Raw genomic sequence first — 26,579 nt, 5'->3', positions numbered from 1 at the left:
GTATTAATGGACATGAAATGCATAATTCTAGGACTGGTCCATTATTTATCTGTATTTTAGAATTAGAGTTCTAGACTTAAGAAGAATACTTTTTTTTATTTTAGAGATAAAGAAATAGATTCAAAATTAAATTCAAGCTCATGCACCTTATTAATAGCAGAGCCTAATCTAGAATCCACATCTCCTAAAGTCCAGACTAATGGTCTTTCCAAAGATCCACAGTGCTATTAAGAAACTCTGTTTACTCTTCAGAGCTCACTTCATAGTCTTTTCTGAAAAATAAGTACACATTTTACAAAGGCACTACTGATTTAGGCAAGTTTAATCCCAAAGAAAATATGTTTGAGAAGTGTAAATTGTGAGGAAATGTTAATTATAATGGTGTAACTCATTATAGAGTCAAGTATACTTTCATTTGCCCATTTTCCCCCATGTCATCAACTACAGGGACGAAGATGATAGTTAAAAATATAATAGGATCCAGATGAACCACATATAATTAGGGACAGAATATTTGTTATTTTTGTTGTGCTTTCCCTAGCAGAAGTTTCTTGTGTCTAACTGGATGCCTAGGATACATTAATAGATTCATATGATGCAACAGATTCTGAAAACCAGATTATCTTCAAATATATACCGTGAAAATGACTGTGCTTCAGAAAGTCTTTATAAATACTAGGCAATTAAGAGCAGCCCCAAGCTATATGAAGGAAAGAGGCATACACACAGCAGATTCTCTAGTGCATGGTTATCACCCAGAAAGCTATTGCCACTGAGCTCCTGAAATGTTACTGCGTCTTGGATTTTCACTTAAATGGTAAGGTCACTAAAAAAGTGATATGAATATAAAAACAACTGCTGACTCTGGCAATGATCTGGTATTATTCTAATTCTACTAGTCCCTTCTTTTAAGACAATGCCTGGCACAAAATAGATGATCTATAAATACTTGTTAACTAATTTTAGAACACTATGGGAATAATCCTGCTACTGTAAGATAAATGATATTTTTGTAGTAAATAGTGAATTAGTACATAGTAAACTGTATATAATATGAGCTAATAACTCCTTGAAGTAGAGAAAAACTCAATTAGTGGTTCTTAAACTTTTCTTAGCCCAGATATTTCTGAGAGGCATCTAGGAATCTAAGGTCCTACAAACTGCTGTGATCCTTCAAAGAGATGTATACCCACAAAACAGGTACAAACCTTGTATTGATTATAATCTCCTTTGTGTCATTTTATAACCTCTCTTTCTTGGCATTTACCATCTTGACTCCTCATCCTCACAAAAGGTGTATAATTGTATTGGAGATTCTGTGACATCCTGTCCAATCAAAAACTTAGAACCAAATGAAAAGAGTAACTACTACTTATGTAATATCATGTTTTATCTGATCAGTTTAGTTGGGACACTTACTTTTTCATTTCAAAATATCTTTTCTTAACATTTATGTAACCTATAATCACCATGAAACCGTGGCCATTTTAAAATTTAAAATCTTCAGGTTAATATTAAATTTTATTACTCTTAGCCACTTTGTTCAGAAAAGCTATATATGAAATCAAATATGATTAAACTTATATTTTCTAACCTTGTAGTACTATCTAACTTTAAAATAAGAAGACAGATTATTATACACTCAAACTTCTAAGTGAAGCTGAAAAGAAATTATCTCCATGATTTTCTGACATGTGAATAAGAAACCCAAGAGCAAAATACATTTTTTACTTCTATATTAGAAATGGAGATATTATTTGATACAATTAAGTAATTTTTTAAAATCATACTTTATATATTTTAAGACAGATGAACTTACTTCCTTCTCTGGAATAAAGGCACTTGGTCCTCTTGTCAAGGGTTGAGCTACTCTGATTCTTTTATCCTATTTTTAAAAGAAAATGTTTTATGTATTAATGACTTTCTAAGAAAAGTTAAATTTGTATACATTTATTGCTAATGTACTAAAATAAATAAATAAATAGAATTGTGTGAAACCAGAGTAAATGTTGGGTCTCAGACCAAAGAAAACGCGTAAGTGCATCGTATGGATGAGACAATGGGTCAAACGTCTACCATAGTGCTAGGTGCACCACAGGTGCCTCAAAATGTCATTTCCCTGAGTTCATATTCTGTATCACCATACATCTTTAGCCTATAGTTGACATGACTGAAAACCATTAATCTCTGTAATAAATATATCTAATAGTATATTACCACCGTTTCAATTTGAAAGCTAAAGGAAAGGTTAAATTCAAAGAGGATTACAGACAACTCTCCAAAGCAATTACCTGGCCTGTAGGCTTTTTTCTAAATAAAATAGCAATAAACATATCTAAGATCAAGTTCTGAAACTTTAAGAAAAATGTAAAAATTGGAGAAATAGAGGTTAGTTTAAGAAATGAAGAATACAGTAATTCTAATTGTTCCACTTGCTATCCTGTTAGTGTTAACAACTGGTAGACCACAAATGGTATATCTGAATGCTGTATTTTGTTAAGTTTTGAAATTTTTCATTAAATTTTTTTTATTTCAACTTATTATGGGGGTACAAAAGTTTAGGTTATGTATATTGCCCATGCCTCCGCACCCCCCACCCTGAGTCAGAGCTTCAAGCGTGTCCATTCCCCAAACAGTTCGCTTGCAAAATATTTCAGTGTCCTCATTTAAGTGTGATACAAGCCACAAAAATTCCAATCAGGGATTAGCTTCCTTTCTTCTCCATAGCTATGTTTAGGAGCAGAGATATCGAAGGAGGCTCTCCTGCTTTGAACTCTTTCTTAGCCAGAAGAGATGGGATAAATGGCCACTTAATTTTATATAATAAAAGTAATATTCTAAATTTCTGAAGAAAGAAAAGCCCTACAAAGCCATAACATAAAATTATGGACTATGTCATGGTTTATAAAGGTTATACAGACTGAGAAAATTAAAGAACATGGGAACACATATCTATTGGAAAAGAGTTTGTTAAGCTTTAGGTGCCATCAAATCCTCCTGAGGAAACTTCTAAGCCAAGAAAAGAATTCTAGCTGGTTTCTTATTTGAGGATAGCAATATCTATTTCATATGACTCTGTCTCCTGGCCACAGCTAACTAGACCAAGATTCCAACTAGTCAAAATAGAAGATAATTTGGAGCCCATGGGTGCCTTGATGTACAAGTTATGCCCAAACAGAGTTGAGGGTAACTAGCTGGACCAGTAAGATTCTCTCAGGACTATGTACTAGACTTATAGGAAAGTAAGACAATCTGACAGAGAAGAGAAACAAAATATCACTCATAAGTAGAGGCAAAGAGGAAACAAGGAAGAAGCACCAGGTAGGTATCAACAGATACCCGCTTCTGAGAGGAAAACTCTTTCCCCCCTCTCTCCTCCTCCCCTGCTCCTCCCTCCATTAGTAGGTAACCTCAGTCTTCCTTGTTCCTTAATATCAAAAAGCCTACAGTACAAAGTAGTTACTTAAATCCCCTAAAACTTTTACTTTGTAAACTTTGCAAAGTCCTTTACTGTTACAAAACAACATGGCAAAAGGAGGCAGTCAGGCATCCAACAATGATTTCTTGAGAGCCTAATCAGATACTGTGACAGACTTTGAGAATGCAAGGTGAAGAAAACAGGTATCATCCCTGCCCTCACGAGCTTAACACACAAGTCTTCATCAATTTTCAGGGTTCTATTGAAATAAATATATTAAATAATGATAACCTTAAACTGGTAAAGTTTTGGAAATAACGAGGGATCTAGGTTATGTTTATAAGGTGATGACAAATAGGTCTCAATACTGGTCAAACACACTAGGGGACTGCATGTTAAAAGGATTAATTCAGAATTCTAATATTGGCATTTCTTGCCTACATCAACCATAATCAAGATTTATCCAGAAAAATAAAAGTAAATAACTGATTTCTTCCCTTTGCTGGCTTCTGTAAGTTGCAGAAAACAAAATTTCAAACATTTTCTATATATCTGAATAAACTAGTATGTGAAAAGCAATTTTTTGGACAATTGATCATTTCAAATAAACAAAGCAGCTAGAGAAACTGATTATGAGGGAAAATCATAGGCCTGAGGAGAAAAATATAATGGGCAGATAAGTGGAGATTTTAAAATAATAAAAATACATAAAATTTAGAGAAAACAAAGGGGAGGAAAAAACATAAAATCTTTTACATTAAAATATACCAGGCTTTCAATCCAAGGAGGAGGATTAAGAAAAAAATTGTACCAGGAGATACAGAATGATTTATTACTAATATGATTTATTTATAAAAGTCACAATTTGATATATTTCACAACTGAATTTACCTTTAAATATTTGATATTGTTATTTTATCTACAACAATATTTTCTGAGACAGGAGAGGTTTAAATTTGAAACACGTTTTCATTATGAATGGAGATGGAAGCTACTGTATTTAAATGAATATAACACCTCTTAGATTTTGCCAATTTATGAGAAGCAACTTAAACTCAATTTCACTTGTGTCAGCCTTGATTTGTTCATTTACTTAGCAAACATTCATTAAGCATTTGCAATGTGCTAGGCACAGTGGGGACACAAATAAGGATTAGACTGGCAGAAATGCATGCAACTAACTATACCATACATTCCATACTGTAGCAGATGCATACACAACATGATGTGGGAAGACAACATTTTAGCAATTACCACTTAGTCATTTCCCTATTGTTGAACATTTAAGTTATGTACAGTTTTCACTGTTATAAATAATGCTACGATGAACATCTTCACACAAAGAGATTTGAGACATATTCATGGTATTTAAGATAGTTTCTTCAGGAAGATTCTCAGAAGTGGATTTACTGGGCTTTTGGTTACAAATATCTTTACACTTCTTGTTTACTGCCAATATGCTAATGAAAATGTTTTACCAATTTTATTTTCATCAGCTCAGAAAATGTCCCTTAACTTCCTAATTTCAAAAATGAAAAACAGCATCCAAAGACATGTTTGAAACTTTTTATTGTATGCTTATTTGTAGTACAAAATTCTTAAGCAGAGATGTATCAGATCTGTGTTTTTAATAATACAATTCTGCGGGTGATATAGACCCTGGGCTTGAGAGGGAAAAAAAAAAAAAAACAGCTGGGACGTTACGGTAACAGTCCAGGAGAGAGATGATATAATCTGACCTAAGAGATGAGTTTACATACTGAACATAAGGGAAAACTAACATAATTTTTAAGTTTTACTATCATGTATGCTTCTTCAACTATATTGTTTAAATGTCATCACTTTTGAAATGATCAGCCCAGTTCCTGCTTCTGTATAAGGAACATCTTTTCTGGTGAGGACTCTATTACTCAGTTGGCTGCTTTGTATATTTATATGAAGGTGAAAAATAATTTAAAAAATGATCAGAGGCCGGGCGCGGTGGCTCACGCCTGTAATCCTAGCACTCTGGGAGGCCGAGGCGGGTGGATCGCTTGAGGTCAGGAGTTCAAGACCAGCCTGAGCGAGACCCGTCTCTACTAAAAACAGAAATAAATTATCTGTCCAACTAAAATATATATAGAAAAAATTAGCCGGGCATGGTGGCGCATGCCTGTAGTCCCAGCTACTCGGGAGGCTGAGGCAGTAGGATCACTTAAAGCCCAGGAGTTTGAGGTTGCTGTGAGCTAGGCTGATGCCACGGCACTCACTCTAGCCTGGGCAACAAAGTGAGACTCTGTCTCAAAAAAAAAAAAAAAAAATGATCAGAGCAGTTCATAAATTCTACTATAAGCTCATTTTACTATGAAATTTTTTTTCTATCCACTTTATATCTCTGTATGTTTTTAAAGTCAGTAAGATCAAATAGAAAAGAAATAGGACAGCACTAAATCCAAAAGATTCATTTTAAAAACATAAGCTGGAACTCTGACCAAATTGTAATGCCTTTCCTCAGCTTTTCTTTCAAATCCAAAATGCTCAAGGACCAAGTTCCCACTTAATTCATACTCTGATTAACTTTTCTGGACTCTCTAGACTTATGTTGCCCAATGGGGTAACCATCAGACATGTACAGCTAAATTTAAATTAATTAAAATTAAATAAAGTTAAAAACATGGTTTCTCAGCCACACTAGTCACGTTCAGGTACTCCATAAGAACATGTGGCCATGGCTACCATATAAAATGGTGCAGACATTTCCATTTGCCATTGCAGAAGAGTTCTGCTGGACTGCTCAGGACTCCTCACTTGGTTTTGTTTTTTAAAATCACATTTTCAGACATTTTTATACCTTTTGAAATGTTAAATGACTGCTCTGCAGAGTTATTGGTTTGATGGTCACACTTAATCTCAGAACCAAGTATCTTAGTGTAATTGCAGAAATGCTTTCAACCAAATCAAGAGTAAACCCAGATAGGGATAAATCAGGAAAGGAAAAGAAAAAAAAAAAAATAATAACCCAGCCAGTTCCAAAGATCCTTGTCTCAACTTCTGCTTACATTATAGTCTCCAGAAAAGTATCAAGGGCATACTCCTTCCTTCCCTCCCTCTCTCGCCCTCCTTCCTTTCCTCCTTCCTTTGTTTTCATTGTGGTAAAAATATCCACATAACATGAGATCTACCCTCCTAACAAATTAAATGTACAACACAGCATTGTTAACTATAGGCACAATACAGCAGATCACTAGGACTTTTCATCTTGTGTAACTGAAACTTAATACCCACTGCACAGCAACTCCGCATTCCCCCTACCCCCAGCCTCTGGGAACCACCTTTCTGCTTTTATGTAAGCACAGTCTTCAGGTCACAGGGGAGCCTTCTTACCTCCCTACTGAATTCACATCTACCCTTTATGTGCAATTCTCTCCTTGCTCAGCTTCCATAACACTGAACCACCCAATACACTAACTTCTTTGGTCATTTACTTTTATGCTTTGCCTAGATGTTCCTTGCAATTCTGTTTTCATAAATATTCATTCTCTCAAGTGGGTGTTCTCTTCCATGCTTCATCTTCTTTACACAAAATTCTAATGAAATTTGTTATGGTCACCATATTAGGGGGAAGATAATGGATTGGGTGAGGGGGAAAAAGGGCATGTGATAGGAAAATGAGCAAGCCATGCAACTGCCTCCTGAATCTTTTATATCTAATGAAGAGCTAGCTCTTCTCTGCCCTTCCGTCTGGCTTTGGGATGTTTTGTGACATCATCTGGATGCAATAATTAGCACCTTAAAATCAACATGTTTAAAATTAATCTTCTACCCCAAACCAGCTGTTCCTCCTCACTTTCCTCTGTAGGTTATAAAATCACCACACACACTATTAACCCTGGCTCAGATTCACAGTTATGTTTGACTCTTTATCTTAGGAGCCTGCATTCAAACAGTTGCCAAATCCTATAATTGCCTTTTACCAACTAAATCTTTGAGTCATCCTTTCCACAGCCCCTTCTCCATCATAAGGTTTCTCTCATGCTGAGAAATATTTTCTCCTCACAGCTGAGAATAATGTCAATTCTAGGCCATAGCTTTCTCCCTTGTCAAGAAACTTTGAAAAGATAACACATAAAAATGTAAAAAATGCCAAGCACAATACAAAATATTTTTATTTTTCTTAAATGAGTTTGATCATTTAGTCGAAGATCTAGTGAATCTTACACAATGGCCTTTAAATCATAAACCTGTTCAGTTTCTGTGAAAACAAAAAACAAATCCTGGAGTTTCTTTAGCTGTACTGTCCATGACAGCAGCCACTAGCCACATATGCCTATTTAGGTTTCAGTTGATTAACATTAAATAAAGTTAACATTTTAGAGCCTCAGTTGTACTAGCCACATGCCAAGTGTTTAACAGCCACATGTGGCTAGTGGGTACCAGGCCAGATAATGCAAATCTAGGATATTTCTATCCATTGCCAAAGGGTCTATGGTAGAGTTTTCCTTCTTAACGTTTTTCAGCTACTGGGATGATGCCCCCAGGATAATGCAAAGATATAAAATGGCTACAAATTCAGGAATAAACAAAGCACAATAAACATGTATTAAAGTACCTTCACAGAAATGAAAAATTGATTTGGATGTTAAAACTGGAAAAACCAATAAAACCAACAAATTAACTATAATAATAGAAAAGTTGAAAGATACCATTCTGCAGAGTCTAAATTTGATGACAATTTTGAAATCACTAACTAAAAAGAAGAAAAAAATTCTCTAAAATGTTGCCTCCACTGTTAAAAAATAAAAAGGGGTATAGACATATTTAAGAAATTTTAAACAGTAGTAACTTTGTGATCTGTTTTCAGATATCTTAAATAGTAGTGAGAATTTGCTTAAATTTTTTTATCATAAAATCCTATAATTTAAATCAAGAAAAAAACTAGTTATAAAATAGGAACTCATACTATGTGTCAGTTTTATGTGCTATAAGAGATTATTTTACAAGGGTTACGATCTTTTTTTTTTTTTTTTTGGAGACAGAGTTTCACTCCATTGCCTGGGCTAGAGTGCCGTGGCATCAGCCTAACTCACAGGAACCTCAAACTCCTGGGCTTAAGCAATCCTTCTGCTTAAGTCTCCCAAGTAGCTGGGACTACAGGCATGTGCCACCATGCCTGGCTAATTTTTTCTATATATTTTTAGTTGTCCCACTAATTTCTTTCTATTTTTAGTAGAGACAGAGTCTTGCTCTTGCTCAGGCTGGTCTCAAACTCCTGACCTTGAGTGATCCTCCCACTTCGGAAGGGTTATGATCTTAAGAATGCTACCATTAGGAAAGTTTCTTTTTTTCAGCTATCTTGTTATAGCTGAAAGAAGTTATGTTGGAAATTCATCAGTTGAGATTATGCCTATTAAGTAATGCTGGAAAACAAAACATTAAATGGATAAAGATGAGTTATAGTTAGAAAATTACTTCTTTTAACACTTAACAGCTAAGCAATTTACTAGATCATTTTATATAAATTAATCCCAATAGAAAATTAAGCTACTTGGAAGTTAGGAACTCTTAAAATTATGAATAATCAGCAAATTATTTGCCCTTAAAAGGCTGACTTCCAAAGAAAATTAATTGCTGCACTTTAAGCTACTGAATGCTTTAACATAAATTATTAAATTTAATTTTAACTTTTCTTTAGTTCATTTAAAAATAGAAAAGCAAAAAACATGCATTTCTACCATTAAAATGTAAAAGCTGCTTATGTATTTATTTCTGTAGGAGAGAAGAATGTTAAGAGTAAAATGTGTAATTAATTTTACATAAAGACACTTAAGAGATCTTTTTAAAAAAATATGTTCAACATATAAAATATTCTGGCAAAGCAAAATTTGACTCCACAGAGTATACTCACTCCACAATTTTTAAAGACAACACTAAGAAGATATTTTCTTTAATAGTTTCACAACATTCTTTTTTTTAATAGACTACAATGCCAAAATATTTTAAATATAAAAAACATGTCCCAAACAAAATTTTTAGGTGTGAATGTGAGAAGGCCAACTGTAGTTGTCAACACAAATAGTAAATTTCAGTTATTGACCCTCCTTTTATTGTTATGGATGTTTCACTTTTGCAGAAATACTGCAAAAAAGAGCAAGGATGGACAGGTGGCTCTATGCTACGAAATAATGCTAATGTCATGTTCTTATTCCTTGGCAGATAATTTCAAGTAATATGACTAGTTTGTGGAAATTGAAGACATTATATATTACAAAGGGGATGGGCAAATGGGAAAGAACACAGGAAAACTGCTATAAAATTTCTCTAATCCTAAATGAGGAAAGAATAAGTTTTAGATTAGATTAATTATAATGGATTGGTAATTTTACAGTAAACTTAAGTGTCAGTTACTACCTCAAACATACGTTCTGTTCCCACCATCCCTAGAAAAAATATACAAAAGACTATTGAAAAAAATTGTGACTTCTCCTATACCAGATTAAGATATGTATTGACATTCATATTAATAATATCATAACAACTAACTGAGATCCAAGGGCCTTTAGTCAGAAAAGATCTGGAAGCAGAAAATGGCAACGGCACAAAGGGTGAGAATCTTCCAAGTCACACCAAACTCTCTCCTCTTATTTGGAGCTGGAGTGGTTTAAGGAACCACTAAGCATCAGGCCCTGTCAGACAGACACTACAGGGTGTGTCAGAAATTCACTGACACGCCAAAGAGCACTCAAGATTCCCCTTCATAGTAGGGAATCTCATCTGATTTGAAGGGCCAGAGATGTCAGGAGTGGATTCTTTTTAACTGAGCTATTAAAACCAAGGCTATCAAGTCCTTCCTGCAACAGCTCCCACTCGTGGTAGAGCCACTAGAGGAACATTGCAAAGATATTGTTAATAAAAGTGTGAAATTTAGCCTTCTTCAACAATACATATGAATTTCAGTTTTTAACTTGAACTCTCAAAACATTTCCACTCAAAAGCACCGTATTTATCAACTATACTACAGCAATTTCTTTATCTCCTCTCTCCCTACTGAATCAATTAGTTCCTTGCAGGTTGGGAAGTACCTTGTTTATCTTTGAGTACTTCAACTTTAGAATGATATACAGTGTGAGGTAAACTTCTGGTCTTATTTTTGAAAATTTTATGTAATGGTCATTTGAAAAAGAGTATTTTTTTTTTCTATTTCACTTTTCAAAAAAATGAGTTCTAAGAAATCATATGAGATATCACGATTAAGCAACTCTCATTAAAAAAAAAAATCTTGGTGTGCCATATGCTGAGAACCATTAGGTCAATTTTACTTGTTTTGCTAACCATGAGCCTAAAACTAGACAAACTCACCTAGTGAGTTTCCAGAGTGAGTACTCTGGAAATGGTAGCCCTGAGTACTATTACTACTACTAGCAGAAATCAGCACTAGTACTCATTGTAGGAGAACCAGTTAAGTATTCAAAGATGAATGGAACTCGTCCCAGCACTAAAAGAATTAAAATGTATGAGGAATTAAAAATGTATATCCATATAGCAAATGGCAGCTAATGAGTTTAATTTGCACTGCAGTATAGGTGAGATTCTAAATGAGCTTTCCCTTGGTCAGTAACAAAATCCCTTAAATCTACTCATTAGAACACATGGTGAACCTGTTCAAAGTGCAGGCAAGTTTTTATATTTATACACTGGCTATGGAATAGCAAGCTTCTAAAAACAAAAGGACCACTTTAAGGAAGCACAAGAACGCTGTACTATTCCATCCCTTTTCTCTTCCTTGAACAGAACAAGAACATCCTATTGACTTAAGGAAATTAATGTTCACTGTATCCTTATTAGAAAAACCAATAAATTAAACTAATAAATTAAACACAGTCCTGGACATCAATTCACTACCTTGCAGGTACCTTCTGGATTCCCATTTATTTTCTTATGTTGGTAAAACAAATGGTATGTACAATTTCCCATAATTTGTACTGCTTTCTTAGAAATCAGTAATAATATTGCATGCTGTGACACTAATCTTGGGCAACAAAGGCTCCTATAAAAGCCTTTAAGTGTTAAGCACTTTCTATAGAGATGCAGAGCTACAAAATATACTTGTTGAATATGCTATTAAAACTTTGGGCCAAAGCCCAAGAAAATGAGGGAAGAACTATAAGTCTTTGTACCTGAGATAATACAAGTCCATAATAACCATCTAACTCAATGCTTCCCTATTAACATACAGACAATATACTTTTCTACCACTAATTATAAGATCTGGTCCCACAGAAGTGTTAAGAAGGGCTTCACTTCTACACAAACAATTTTTTTTAAAGTTTCTGTATTGTATAATAATAAAACCTTGCTCTCAATTTTATAAAGATTCACCTAGTAAAATTATGTCCCAATTAGATTAAAAGAAATTAAAATTCGGAGTTTTAGAAAGTAAAATTCCCATTAGAAACAAAGTTACATAACATTCTAATATTACTCAGTAGATATTTGAGAGTTACTAGTATTTTTTGAGAAAAAAACAAAAAAAATGCTATGAATGTAGTTATCTTGTTATATGTGGGAAAAGTAGAATTTTAAATCAAGCCTCCATATTCGGCATCTACCAGCTTGACTATAATGAAATCAAAAGATTTTAGGTCATTCTAATGGAACAGGATAGTTTAAGGGCTTTCAAAACACAACAATAAGCAAAATACAAGTCACTTGCTCAGCTTAGAGGAATCAGGGAAAATACATTAAGTGCATTTGATTTCTAGAGATTTATAAAACATATTATAAGGATTTAGCCATCTGGAAACCAATGTTTCTTTATAGATTGAGTAGTCAAAATAGCAAGAATTCATGCTCTCATTTAAATTGAGAAAGTATCTTTTACACAACCTCCCAGGAACACAACTGGGAAAGTTACAGTATGTTTGATTTTACATTGAATTATATTAATCTTCAGGATTTTTTAAAATTTATTTATTTTCAATCTACCCAAGATAGTATTTAATAAACTTTAGTTTTAATAAAGCTTAAAAGAACAGAAGTTTTCATTCTCAGTTTTAAAAGAAGTTGTATTTTCACTTTTGCCGGGAATATGATAGATCTGATCTGTATAGTAATTGCTCATGGACCTCACTTCAGTTCTGTCAGTCCCCCAGTCTAGAAACAGAGGACTACAAAGTTGTGCTTTAATGTATGCAGGTAAACTTAAAAACCTACTGTAATCAGAATTAAAAACATGAATTGTTTTTCTCATTTAAGCAGATGGTTCACAAACTTTTTGATATCACGGCCTCTTTATATTCTCAAAAATTATTGACTCCTTTGCTTCTGGGCAAGGAGCAGGTTGCTGGCGTGGACCTTCATGTCTGTGTGAAGGGTGGTGGTCACAAGGCTCAGATTTACACTGTCAGTCCAACTCCAAAGCACTAGTGGCCTATTACCAGAAATATGTGGATGAGGCTTCCAAGAGGGAGATCAAAGACATCCTCATCCAGGATGACTGGACTCTACTCATAGCTGACCTGTGTCACTGTGAATGTAAAAAGTTTGGAAGCCCTGGTGTCTGAGCTTGCTGCCAGAAATCCTACTGGTAAGCCCACCACAAGGATCAATGTTCACCTTTATAATAAACAATAGTTATGGGATTGTAAGTCTAAAAAAAAAATCACTGATTCCAAGAGCTTCTGTTTATGTGGTTTATATTTATCAATAATTACCATATTAGAAATTAAATATGAGAAATTTAAAAAATATCTATTAATTTATTGAAAAATTAAAATATACTCATTACATGTTAAGACAGATGAATTTTTGGAAACTACAATTTCCAAAACAAAGAAAAAATTACTGAGAAGAGTGCCACTGTTTTATGTTTGTGCAAATATCTGGCTTAATTATAGAGAATTGAATTCTCATATCTGTTTCTGCATTCCATCTGTTGCTATATGTTGTGGTGATTGAACCACAAGGAGTAAATCCGGCCTCACAAAGATAGGTAGTCGGAAAAGAGAGAAGTATTTTAATAGCTTTTTCAAATAATTTTGGACATTCTTTGACACTAACCTAAAACTTGACAAGTGATGACTTTCAAAAGTTTTTTGTACTGTGGAATCTGAAAGCATATGGATAAACTTACTACACTACCACATTAAAATCCACTGGTTTATCTTGGACTTTGAATAGGTCATTTTATCAATGCATGATTTTGTAATGTTAATCATTGGTCATTTAGAAAATATTGGTTCATGAAGCTTTGCAGGTTTTCCAAATGTTGAAACATTTAATACAGTATTAAAAATGAAATTTGTTTATATCACCGCTGATCACATAAGTCTTTAAGTATTGAGAAGCAGTCAAGCTCATGGTACAAGATACCAGTGTTCTAAAATTATTTTCTCCTGAAAGCTCAAATGTTATCATCAGCAATAAATCTTGTCAGTTGTTTTCCTTGATATAATAGGCTCACTGTATTCATTTTTGTGAAAATGTGTGAAAAATATGCAAGTGTGAATGACTATCATTCTTTGAATGACTATCAAAACTGGTGTTTGATAAAAAGTAACTCCTTCCCAAAAGTGACCAGCTCATAACTCAATCACAAGACTGCTCTTCTTTGACTCAACCATCACTGTTTGGTATGCAGAAGAGCATTATGCATAGTCATCATTTCAAAACACAGATTATTCAAAAGATAAGCATTCAATGGTTGAGATTTAATGACATGTATAATTTTTACTGTTTTATCAAGGACATTCTTCAGTGAAGCAGGCATTTCTTTACTGTGAGTACAGGGTGGTGAGGAAAACAATGACTATTATTAAAGTATGATATCAATCCTTTAATTTGTCCTAAGGTGCCAGAGGTCTGTAGAACATACTTTGAGAACTGCTGGTTGAAATACATGTTTCCAATACACTCATGTCTCTCTTCCTTTTAATTCTGTATCCTTATAAACTCTTTCAGTCATTTGGAAAAAGATTGATACATTTAACACTCATATTAAGACATAGTACTAAGAAACACTTAAGAACAATGAATACTTTTTCCTCTTTATTATAAGGTCATAGATCTTCTATGGAATTGTTCATTTCTTATTTGTACAAGAAGCTTTCATCAACTAAACAAACATACATAGCCAAGAAAAACCTGTAAAAAGAGCCCCATGGAGAGTGGTTAGGCCTATCATAAAATAAAACGTATTTCTATAATTAAAAGGATTGTGTTGGCACATGAATAGACTAAAAAACCAATTGACTCTTCCTAATTATGACTCAAAATCAAAAAATGACAAAAAATGATAATCCAACTACATATAAACACACACACAATTTAAAAAGCCTTTTACATGGTATAAAAACACCATAAGCAAAATCATATGGCAAGTATTTGTGCCTTATCAGGCAAACAATGGCTAATACCCCAAGTATATAAAGAGATCCTAAAAAATCAAAAAGAAAAAACCCCTACAAACCAATCTAAAAATAGGCAATTAACAGAAGAAATTACTCATAAAAGGAGAAAAGGAAATATTATAATTCATACACCAGTTTGGTGAAAATCCAAGTTAAACAGTATACTTATTGACAAAGCTGTAAGGGAACAGGTACTCTCAAAAATTGTGTGAGAATGCAAAATCAAACAACTCTCATCAATAAGAATTTGGAAATGTCTAGCAAAATTATGTATGCATTTGTCCTTTCACCCAGCATTCCCACTTCTAAGAATCTATCCCACCAATGTAGCCACAAAAAAAGGGATGGGGAAAATATCTACATACCAAAAATACCTCGAACTTGAATGGAATCAAGGCTGTAGTCATAACTTCAAATTAACAGGAAATACGGGAGTTAGGGGAATAAGTTAAATGGCAACATGAGAAAGAATGGAAATATTATGAAATATTCCATAGAACAACTGATCTAATTTTTTCAACTAGTTAAAGGTATGGGGAGTAGGGGAAAGGGAATTACTCTAAGATAAACTTAAAAGACCTAACTACCAAAAGTAATGGTGGACTTCACTCAGAAAAAGTCAACTCTAAAAACACATTTGACAATAAGGGGAAATTGTTTAATTGCCAATTTTGGTGATGGGTCTATGAAGATTTAGTATTGTATTCTGTCTGTTTTTGTGTAGCTTGAAATTTTTCATAACTTTTTAAAGGTGCCTAGCAAGATACCTGACACATAACAGGCATTTAAATAAATGGCAATTTTTAAAATTAAGTTTTGGTAATTTACAAAACAAGGTGAAGAATAAATGTGTTTATTAAGCATTACTAAGCATTGAAATTAAACATTATAACTTTCATAAGGAAGAACTATTAATTCGTGTGACAGATTTTTTTTAAGCTCCATTATGGACTGAATGTGCCCCCCCTCCAAAAATAGATATGTTGAAATACTAATCCCCAATGTGATGGTATTAGGAGGTGGGGCCTTTGGGAGGTGATTAGATCATGGGTGGAGACCTGATGAATGGGATTAGTGCTCTTTATAAAAGAGCCCCCAAGAACTCCCTGGCCCTCTTCTGCCATGTTGAGGATACCATGAGAAGACAGCTATTTCTGAACTAGGAAGTGGGCCCTAATCAGACACCAAATTTGCTCGCACCTTGATCCAGGACTTTTCAGCCTCCAGAACTATGAGAAATAAATGTTTATTGTTTCAGCTACCCAATCAACAGTTTTTGTTATAGTAGCCTGAATGGACTAAGAAAGGTTCATTACCTGGAAGGTCTTGGGCTAAGTACTGGGAGTACAAAGATAAATAAAGCACAAGTGCTGCCCTAAAGGAAAAATCCAGTTAAATAAACATGGATGCACAATTACAATTCTGTTAGGAGCTATAATGAGGGTGATCAAACTAGGAATGCCTAAGTCTGCCTGTAAGAGTATGGATCAAAACAGCCTCCATATGAGATAAATCTTTAGAAAGGAGTAAAAATTGTTTGGCTACCAGGAAAAGGATAGATAGGTCTATGTGGATACAATTTACCAGGCAAAAGTAATACAAAATACAAAGGCATGACACATTTGGGGAACTAAATGTTGTTCTATAGGATGCCTGAAAGTTTCTCAGGGAATAAGACTAGAGATATAAGCAGGAATCATATCACGACTGCCATACTAAAGAGCTTTTTTGTCATACGAACAACGGATGATAGCAAAATAAATAATTATATTTGTCTTTTTTTTTTTTTATTTGTAGGGACAGGGTCTAGCTATTGTTGCCCCAGATTGGTCTCAAACTCCTGAACTACTGGTCTCAAGTGATCCTCCTGCCTCAGCTTCCCAAAGTGCTGGGATTAGAGGTGTGATCCACTGTGCCAAGGCATGTATTTATCTTTTAAAAAAACATTTCTGACATCCATTAGAAAATGGACTCGCATGGGAGAAGCTAGAGGAAATACAACCTATTAGTAGGCTACTATAATTATCTAGAAGAAGATCTGGGTTAACTAAGCAGTATGGGTTAAGAAAAGGAATTATGTTGAGAGCTACTTAGGAGACAGAATAAATAGAATTGAGTAATTGACTGGAAATGAGGGTAAAGTAGTGAGAATAGTCTAGGATGTCTCACAAAATTCTGAACTGGATGACTGGATGGATGCCTAATGGTGGTACCAACTGACATAAAAGAAATCAACAAAAAGAGGTGGCTTGGATTTAGATTAATTTTAACAATCCAGGGATACATGTTTATAAGGCAGGCACATAGAAGGATTTGGTTTTCAGGGAGATCAAAGTGCGGTTAAGAGTCAAGTGTTTCATTATTTAATTTGCATTTAAAGACCCAAACTTCCATTATGCATAACACTCTAACATTTAATAACAGCTTTATACCAGATTATCTCACCACCTGTTCACAAAGTTTCTTTCAGTGACTCTAATATCTTTTCCATTTCTACCACCATTGCTCCAGTTTAGCCTATCATTTTATCCCCAGCTTTGGGGTGGCAGAGGACAGCAAAGACAGGAAGTTAAGATCTCCAATATTCTGGCCCCTAACCTAACTTTCCACCTTTTGTTTTGCAAGCGTTCCCTACATGAACACTTCAGCTACAGTGGTCTGCTGACTCTCAAACATGCCTTTGCATATTCCTGCACCTTACTTTCTTTGTTCTTGAACCTCTGTGTGGAATGCAACACTCATTATCATTTACTACAGTGTTGCTAAGTTATCACATAAGGCCAAAGTCAGTTCCTACATTCTCTATGATGAGTCACTCAAACCCACGAGTTTTCCCATCTTTTGGACTTCCAATTTATATAACAGCTGGTACCATTTTGTGAAAGAGAAGATAAACATATATAAAGGTGTTGATTATAAAAGATGTGTTCCATCTTACTTAATGACTAATTCAAACCAGGTGCTCAATAATTATTGATTGAAAACATACTATTTTTACATTTTACTGAGCCCATTACATATTTAATAATATTAGAAATTATTTTTGGACAATAAGCACCTTAAAATAAAGTGTTTTTGTTTTGTTTTGTTTTGTTTTGGCATCCTGGACTCATACCAGTCCTAAAACACACACACACACACACACACACACACCCCAATTATCATTGAATAGAATTATTTCATAACATCCAAAGGTTTTGAATTTCTGTATTCACAAGAAAATTTTCAGTGTGTAGTTTTTAATAAGAAGAAAAAGCTGTAATTATTCTACAATTAAGATCTGTGAAAGTAATTATCTTTTAATAATCACAAAGACTTTCTTTAATTTGTCGTTCTTCTGATATCTTCTCCCATTTTCCAGATTAGCCTGCATACAGATGCTATTCAGGTACTTTTCTGTTCTTTATCATTCTATTTTAACTCCATTTATTTTCATTAAGGATAAAAGGATATATTATCCTTAGCCTATACTTAAGGTTTCAATGTTTATATACTAAATCCACAGTTTTCTAGTTAGGTCTAAATAAATAAGATCATTCATATATTCTAAACATTACTACTATTTTTTTTTTGGTGAAGACAGAGTCTCACTATGTTGCCCAGGTTGGTCTTGAACACCTGGCCTCAAGCGATCCTCCCACTTCAGCCTCTCAAAGTGTTGGGATTACAGGCGTGGGCCACTATGCCTGGCCAACATTACTACTTTCTAAGCATTAAAAGAACATCAATGGGGACCAGGGCATTGTGCAAGGCATTCTAAGTTAAAAGCACACTTCCAAATCAAAGAAATCAACTAACCAATCAGTATATACTAACTGAATTCTTCATTGTTAAGCAGCTTATGTAATAGCTCTTTTAAGAACATACAAAGTATAAAAGCTGCTGAAAGGGGTTTATAAACTAGTTGGTGAAATTAGACATAGACACCCAAACAAACAGAATGATATGTAACTGAATGCTAGAGGTAAGATGATATAACAAAATGGGACTAAAAACCTGAGTTCTTTTTCCTTCTTGATCACTTTTCAGGGCATCAGTTTTCTCAATCGAAAAATTAGAGAAAAAGAGAGAGGAGAGAGAGAGGAAAAGAAAGAGAGAAAGGAGAGAGAGAATCCTAAGGGCCTTTTTGTATTAACATTCTATGGTTATACAGAATGCTATGGGAGATTCTAAATGCTGGTAGAAAGTTTTCAGAAAGAAAATAAGTGAAATGCTTTAAAATTACTTTCCCTTTATTTTTACTAGTTTAAAATAAGTTATTATTTTAAAAATAACCATTTAACTTAATCCATTAATAAACTAATAAACTGTTAGGTTCTGGATTTTTGGTAAAATGTTATAAAACAACCCAGATTAGGAAAAAACTTGTATATATGGTATATTTTATGATAAAATTACCTATGTTTATAACAGAATAACCTTAATTTTAAATATATCTAAGATTCTCTTCAATGGTCTACACTGTATGTTCTCTATAAATGATTCAGTTAAAGAAACACCATGTTTCTAAAAAAAAATTTTTAAATATTGGTAGGATTTATGGTGTTTAATGATTTTCTTCTTTCTTTAGTTTTTTTCCTCAAATAAATCAAGAAATTATGATAAGGTACTTTCTGTAAATAAGAGTAGTCTTTCAAATAATCTTTATAAAATTAAAAATCTTTATAATCTAGTACTATAAATGATTTTTCAAAGTCCTCAAAACAATATATGAACTTGTTGTCCTTAGATACTTTTATTAAAAAAATGTAGAATTTAGCTTCAGCATTAAGGATCACTGGCCCCATATAGATCAGTGAGTTTTAATGTTCCATAACGTTTTTTTAGGGAGTTCACGTAACACAACAGGACTTCAAATACAGCTGTTCCTTCCCTAGAATATAATCTCCAAAAACTACATTTTTTTTCTTCTAAAAGAAGAGCTATATGATCATTAGTGTGCCAAACATGTTTATAACTATCAGAGCATATGGGCTGGCTGGTAGGTCAAGATCCCTCACTCAAATGGCTGGCAGTTGGTGCTGGCTGTTGGCTAGAGTGCCTTGCTGCTCCCTCACATGGGCTGCTTTTGCTTCCTCCAAGTATGGCAGCTTGGTTCCAAAAAGCAGCATCAGGCAAAAGCTGAAGCCTGCAGATTCTCCCTGTAAGTTTTTACTGTTAGCCCTTCAAAGGCCACTTTTACTTTCTGAAGCAAAGAATTTTAGTTTCCCTAGTTGTACCCCAAAGTATCATTTTTCTAAGATGAGTGTATTATAGTGGGAACAATATTGAGTTTTTTTTAGCACAGTTATATGAGTGGTAACAAGACCTAAGAATTAAGTTCCACTTGAGAAAGTACATTTACAAGTCAATAAAACTAGTCCAATGACAGTTTTTAGAGGATTTAAAAATGAATCAAATGCTTATTTTACTTTATAATCAAGAGCAGAAGTGAAATTACCAAAGCAAACTTAAGTCACTCTTACCCATAATGTAAATAAAATTATTTTTTATTAATCATAACAGTTTGGAGAGACATATGATGATTTAAATCAACAGAATTTAGTTGGCAAATGTATTAAAATGGTTTAAATGTACCAACAGATTTCTGCACTTCAAATAGCTGATATAAATACAAAAATCTTTTGTATTTTGTTAATACTATTATTTGATTTCTTGGAGAAAAATGTCTCAGATAAGAATGGTATATGGTCATTAGTGTGCAACTCAACTTTGTAAGATTGTTATGACGATTAAAAAAGATAGAGTATGAAGAAAAAACCTAGTACAATGTCAAGAATAAAGTGAACAAAAGATGAAAAACACCCTATCTTCAAATTTTAGATAGAACCATTCTGGCAAGATTTACTAATTTCCCTCTATTCTAGATTATGTTTTCCTAAGGGTTTCATTAAGAAATAAATTAGTAGTACTATATCCCCTCCCAACATCCATTTATGTGTACTTTCCCTCTCTCTATGTAGTTTTTCTTTTGTTCTGATTTTAAAAGTAACATTTCCTCATGGTGGAAAATAGTGTACAAATAAGCAAACTAAAATCTTTTATAATCTCACCATATAAAAATAATTATAATTATCATGGTGCTTTCTAGTCTTCAAAAGGTTTTTCTAAGCATGTATATATGTATGTATATAAACACACATACATAAAAAAATTACTAGAGATCAGAATTTTATATGATTTTATAATTTTCTTTTTTATATAAGTGCTCCAAATCATAAATTGTAATAACTTCACAATAATCAGTAATGCTTTTAATTAGGAATTTAGCGGCAAGTTCATGATAGTTCCTTATAGTGTCCTCACAGGTGACATGTTTCAAAGACATCTGTGACCTGTAATGAACTAATTATATTAAAAAAGAAAAAAAACTTCCAAATTTCTATACCAAACTTATCACATCTATAATGAGTACACTTACTAAATTAATCACACTATTATAATAAATTAACTAAAATCAAAGGCTAAATTTAAAAAAATAGGATAACACTTTCAATTACAGTCATTCTGTTATAACACAACATATTTGCCCCTGAAAAAAAAAAATCACTGCACTATGCAAAATCATGCAATAAAAACCATTATGGGAAAAATTAAGGGGTTAAAGGCACAACATGGATGACCTAAAATCTGACAGAAAGATGTAATACCAGATATAGATGGACAGAGCTCCTAACACACTGGTAAATTAAGGTAGAGGGTAGATGTTCGAGGTATGTGTGTGGGTTTTGGGTATCCTACAAAGTTCAGATCAGCTGGGTGCAGTTTTCTGAATCACCTATTGCTTCTCATGGACAAAACTTCCCATAAGCAAACAAAAAATTCCTATGTTCAAATTATTCCTTAACATGTCAACTGGAACAAAAATGAACATAAGTGTTATAGCTGAACTGACAGCATTTTGCCTTCTATTAAGAACACTACTTCACCTAGGCATAGCTTTTATTAAGACAGAAAGGAAGACTAAAGAAACTTATTATACTAATATTGTAGACTAAAGACTAATAAATAGAGGTTAAATTGTTTGTATTTTAAAACGTTAATTTAACAAAGTTCACAGGCAAGGCGAAGGGAATGAAAAAAACCCAAACTTAGAAAATCTGCTTTTAATTATGACACACAGATCATTATAAATACTCTGTAAATACTAGCCTTCCTTGTTTCAAAGATTTGGCTATACTAAAAAAACAAAATAGAAACAAAGCAGAGTTAGTTTAGGCAGCTTACAATTAGATTTGCATTATTTGAAAACCAAATTCCCAGGAAAAGATATCCAATTTTATAAACAGAAATGACAAGATGCTCTGACATGATTAGAGTGGGAAAAAAAAAAAGAATATGTATCCCAGATAATCATAAATTGCTTCCTGGTATTTAGAAAAGTATGTTTTAAAACAATGACAAATCAAGTTTGCAAACTCCAAAGTTGTAATCAAGTATACCAGCAAAATTTCCATCAACCAAAAAATATTTTACATATTTATAACAAACACGGTTAAAGTTACTCATAGAAATGCTGGCCTTTAGAAATGAAGTTCAGTAGACCATTCCCTCCACACTAGAATAAAATCCATATTATCTTAATATTTATTCTGCTTTTAAAGGATCTTGGAAGACAAAAACTGAATGTGTCACCTCTCTTAATAAAAACTATGTCTACCAGCTCTCACTCAAGAAATGCAAATGTATCTCCCAACATTGGAGTTTATAAACTAATATATGGAAAGAAAAGAGAATCATCAGAGCACTTGGATGAAAATTCCTAGCAATTAATAATATAAACACTAAGGTAGTTTATTTCTGAGTTAGAAATGAGGATAAAATATTAAATTTCCATGTGCTTTCCTTTTATTTCTGGATATAGAGAATTTCTACCTGGGTTGAAGGAAAATTCACATAGAAGAAAATAGTTGGTTGTTGTAGTTTTAAGCAAATTACTTTGTGTACCTGATATCCTCATCTATGAAATGAGGATAATAATAGTATGTACCTCATAGGGTAAGTGTGGCATAAAGTCTAAAATTAAGGTTTAATATTATGTGCTGCCTTGACATCTGGTACAATTGGGAGGACCTCAAATAACCTAACTGCAAGTGCCCCTTCCCACTCTGTTCATACAGATAAGGTCCCCTGGCCAAACAACCCTTCTAAATGGACTAGGTGCAATTCCTGGTTATTCCTGAGTGGCAGGTTCCAGTTTACTGCCAGCCCATGAAAATATTCAAACAAGCCAATTGCACTTTCCTGCAGAAACCAGGGGGCATCTGACCCTCTTGTTACTACAAAGCCTGCATGCCACTGTCCCTGGTTGTTCACTCTGTTCCTGACTGCACTGAATGGCATGCAGTGTCCTCTTCCCCTGGGCTGTAAGTACATGTGACAAATAAACTGCTGTTGATCTCATCTGTTCAGTGTCAGGTGTTGTATGTTCAGCCACTCCCATCACCTGAGGTTGGGAATCCCTCCATCACCAGTGGAGTCAATAGGCATCTATTAAAACAGGCAGTGAGAACATTATATGAGTATATACCTATAAAGCTCTTAAAACTGTATGATATTATCTACTGGGTAAGTATTTGCTATTATTAGAATTATTCAATAGAGTTCATAAAGTACAACGTAACTAGCCAAAATGTTTAAACACTAACAAGTTAAAGAAAAGATTTACAGAATAGACTGGGTTTAGAAAACTATTAATTGGCTCATAGTAGGCCCTTAATTCCATATCTTGCTCAACAAATGACCCAGACCATTAAAAAAGGAAAATAAAATAGGAAAATAAAGACACTTAGGTGAGAAACACCTATTTATAACTGGTTACAGATACTCTATCATGTTATCTATAACATATTTTTCATTTTCAAGAATTAAAATTCAATTTTAAAAAATCATTAAAAATGGAGAAAGCCCATTGAAACCACATCCCTCTGCCTTGAAAAGAGGAATAAATATTTAACTATTCATCTTTCATACAGTAATGTATTTAAACGACTGAAATGTTACCTATGCCTTCACAATTGTTGAAGAGAAATAATAATCTATGAATATCTATAAAAAGCCAAAAGCTATGTTTTCCATTTTTACCTGTCTTTATAATTATTTAGCCATTTTTCTCTTCAACCACAAAGAGCACTCTCTAAAACCTAGGCCAGATTCCATATACCTTTTTTATTCTTCAAAAATCAAAGAATATACATATTAATTGAATAACTATAAAATTAGTTTATAAAATACCTTTTTCTATCATCAGGTCCAAATAGATAACATCTCTAGATTAAAATACAATGTTCAAATTATGTACTTGATAAATGCCTGAAATTTATACAGGAAGTATTATTATCTACCATATAGGTATAAAAGTAGAGCAATACAATTGAAGCTATCTTTTAAATCAAATTGGAGAAAAACAAATTTTATGATGAAATATTAGCAAGTACATTAGATTTCTAAAGACAAATCTTGGAATGACTGATATGACAACATAAAGGAATATGCTGTAGACAGCTACAGTACCTTCATTCATTTCCAGATTATATATATCTATGTCTACACTTCTAAGTCCTCATTAGCCACCTACACACACATTATTCTTCCCTTGGTGATTTACCCACAGCCACTATGGGTATCTATTGAACCAATAAACATTTGTTTTTATCTCAATGCATATTTAATTTACCATCTAATTTGAATTTGCCCTCTGAACTATCCATCACTTAAATTATTTGTTCTTCTCTATTATTTCAAAATAGCAATTGCTTTTAAAATGTTTGTAAAATATATGTTTACTGTTAAAATCAAACAAACAAAAAGGGAAATGAAGAGAAATAGATGGTAAAAATGATTTCCTGTAATTCTATCACCCAGAGATTAATATTTTTAATTTTGGAGTCCATCCTTTTGTATTTCTTTATATTTTTAAAAATGAAAATGAAAAACCTCATATTCTTAAAAAAAGGCTTTTCTACTTAATAATCTATTATAAACATCTGTCTATATCCTAACAATTTCCCAGTATTCCATTGTATTTATGTCACATAATTTGTTTAACCAATTCCCTCATTAGCAGTAATCTCAGAGTATTAAGCATTTACTGATGATACTTTAAAGAAGAGAGCTGATTCAACTGGACAATAGTCCTGTACTGAGATAAGATTTAATGAAGGAGGAAACAACTATAGAAAGGAAAAAGACAAAGACAAATTACAAATGATAATGTGGTCTTATTCTCCAGCCTCTAACACACAGGACCATCACTGACCTTCACTGAAGGCTAGGTGGTCCAGCAGCTGGAATCAAAGGGCTCTGCCTCTTAAACAGGTGTGAATGCAAGAGGGAATAAGGGAAGTATGTTGCCAGCGGCGTTGCAAGAATCAGTTACAAAAAAAATGGCATTATCAGTTAAGCTTTTATTTTTAATCTTGTCATTGCTTGCAGTGTTCCAGAGATAGTTCTGTTTAAATGTAATCAAGAATGACCCATAATTTAGTCAGTATTTTTATTCTTTATGAAAATAAAATCATAATCAGAGCTAAGCAACTCTTTTTGCTCAGGCATGGGCCCCAATCCTATATTTATATCTGAGCTTCTCAAGTTTTCTATCAATCTGAAGATAATAATTATCACTCATTAATTAAGAGAAGGAATTTTATGGCATTTTGAAAAACTCAGAGAAAAAGTGCTATGTAAAAAAAGATATGTTCTGCTAGCTTAATCAGTCATGCAATAACTGACAAGAAATATTCTCATAACTTACTTTTGCTATACTGCTATTTCAGAACAGGAAAATGCTTTTTTAAATTTCCTTTTTCATGAGACTCAAAGTCAAAAGCTGACTGTCCATTGCCATGGAGACAGTTCTATTTAAGGTACTGTATTAGTCCTTTCCTCACAGATGAAGGATAGAAAAATGGTCAACAGAAAAGCATCAATCTCCACAGTTTAGAATTAAGTAATTGCATATGTTTTGGGGGCAGCCCATATATAAGGAAATTTGGAAGTGGGGTGGGGGCAATTTAATACAGCCCATTATTTTTCCTGAGTAAGATCAATACTGGTTAAATTTTAGCACTAAATTAGAGGCAATGTGGGGAAAACACCTATTACCTCAAAATTAGATGCAACCAAAGAACAAAGTAAAATTACTGATAGTTATTATCCTAGATAGAACTACAACTAACTGAAACAATCTTTGCTTTTCAAAGAGCAATCTTCTATTCATTTAGGGTCCATGTATAAAATACATGCCAAGGATTTGTTTTAATTTGCAGGCTTCCTGATGTGACTTTCTTCTGACACTCCATTTACAATTGAAGAGTACACTATTATAGGTGGAAAAAAATCCATAATTTATATACATATTTAACTTTGTTTACGAGACTCAAAACAATAAAAAACAGTATTAATTCTAAATCTATCTTCAGGATAGAAATGTTATCATCATTTCTCCTTTGATTTAAAAAAAAAAAGTCCTTTTCTCCATGAAAGCTTAAAATACGAATCTTCCTTGAAATAAAAGCAATCCAAGAGGGAAAGACCCATCAGAGTCTACCAATGTTAGCACTAAAACACTTATTTTTATGTAAGCAAGAAATTCCAAGTGATATTTTCACTTGATTTCAGTCATAAATAAGCTTCCAAACCCAATTCTCTTTTCTTCCTTAAGTTAAAGTTCAGAATCCAGCAACAATAAACTAAGACATATTTCTTTTAAAGTGAGATTATATTATTGTACCTGAAAGTCTCAAATCTATATTTTTAAAACAGGCAAAAGGAATATT

General features: G+C 33.2%; 1 protein-coding gene across 1 annotated transcript in view; it reads right to left on the bottom strand.

Annotated features, from left to right (window-relative positions):
* SESN3 (sestrin 3) overlaps positions 1-26,579 on the bottom strand; it is a 66,627-nt gene that overhangs the window by 26,040 nt on the left and 14,008 nt on the right. The window contains exon 2 of the mRNA XM_045557094.1: positions 1,820-1,885. Coding sequence (XP_045413050.1) covers positions 1,820-1,885 — 66 coding nt within the window. The remainder of the gene's footprint in view (positions 1-1,819; positions 1,886-26,579) is intronic.

The sequence above is a fragment of the Lemur catta genome, chromosome 7 (assembly GCF_020740605.2).
Source record: "Lemur catta isolate mLemCat1 chromosome 7, mLemCat1.pri, whole genome shotgun sequence".
Lineage (NCBI taxonomy): Eukaryota > Metazoa > Chordata > Mammalia > Primates > Lemuridae > Lemur > Lemur catta.
This window is presented reverse-complemented; position numbering and strand designations above follow the sequence as displayed.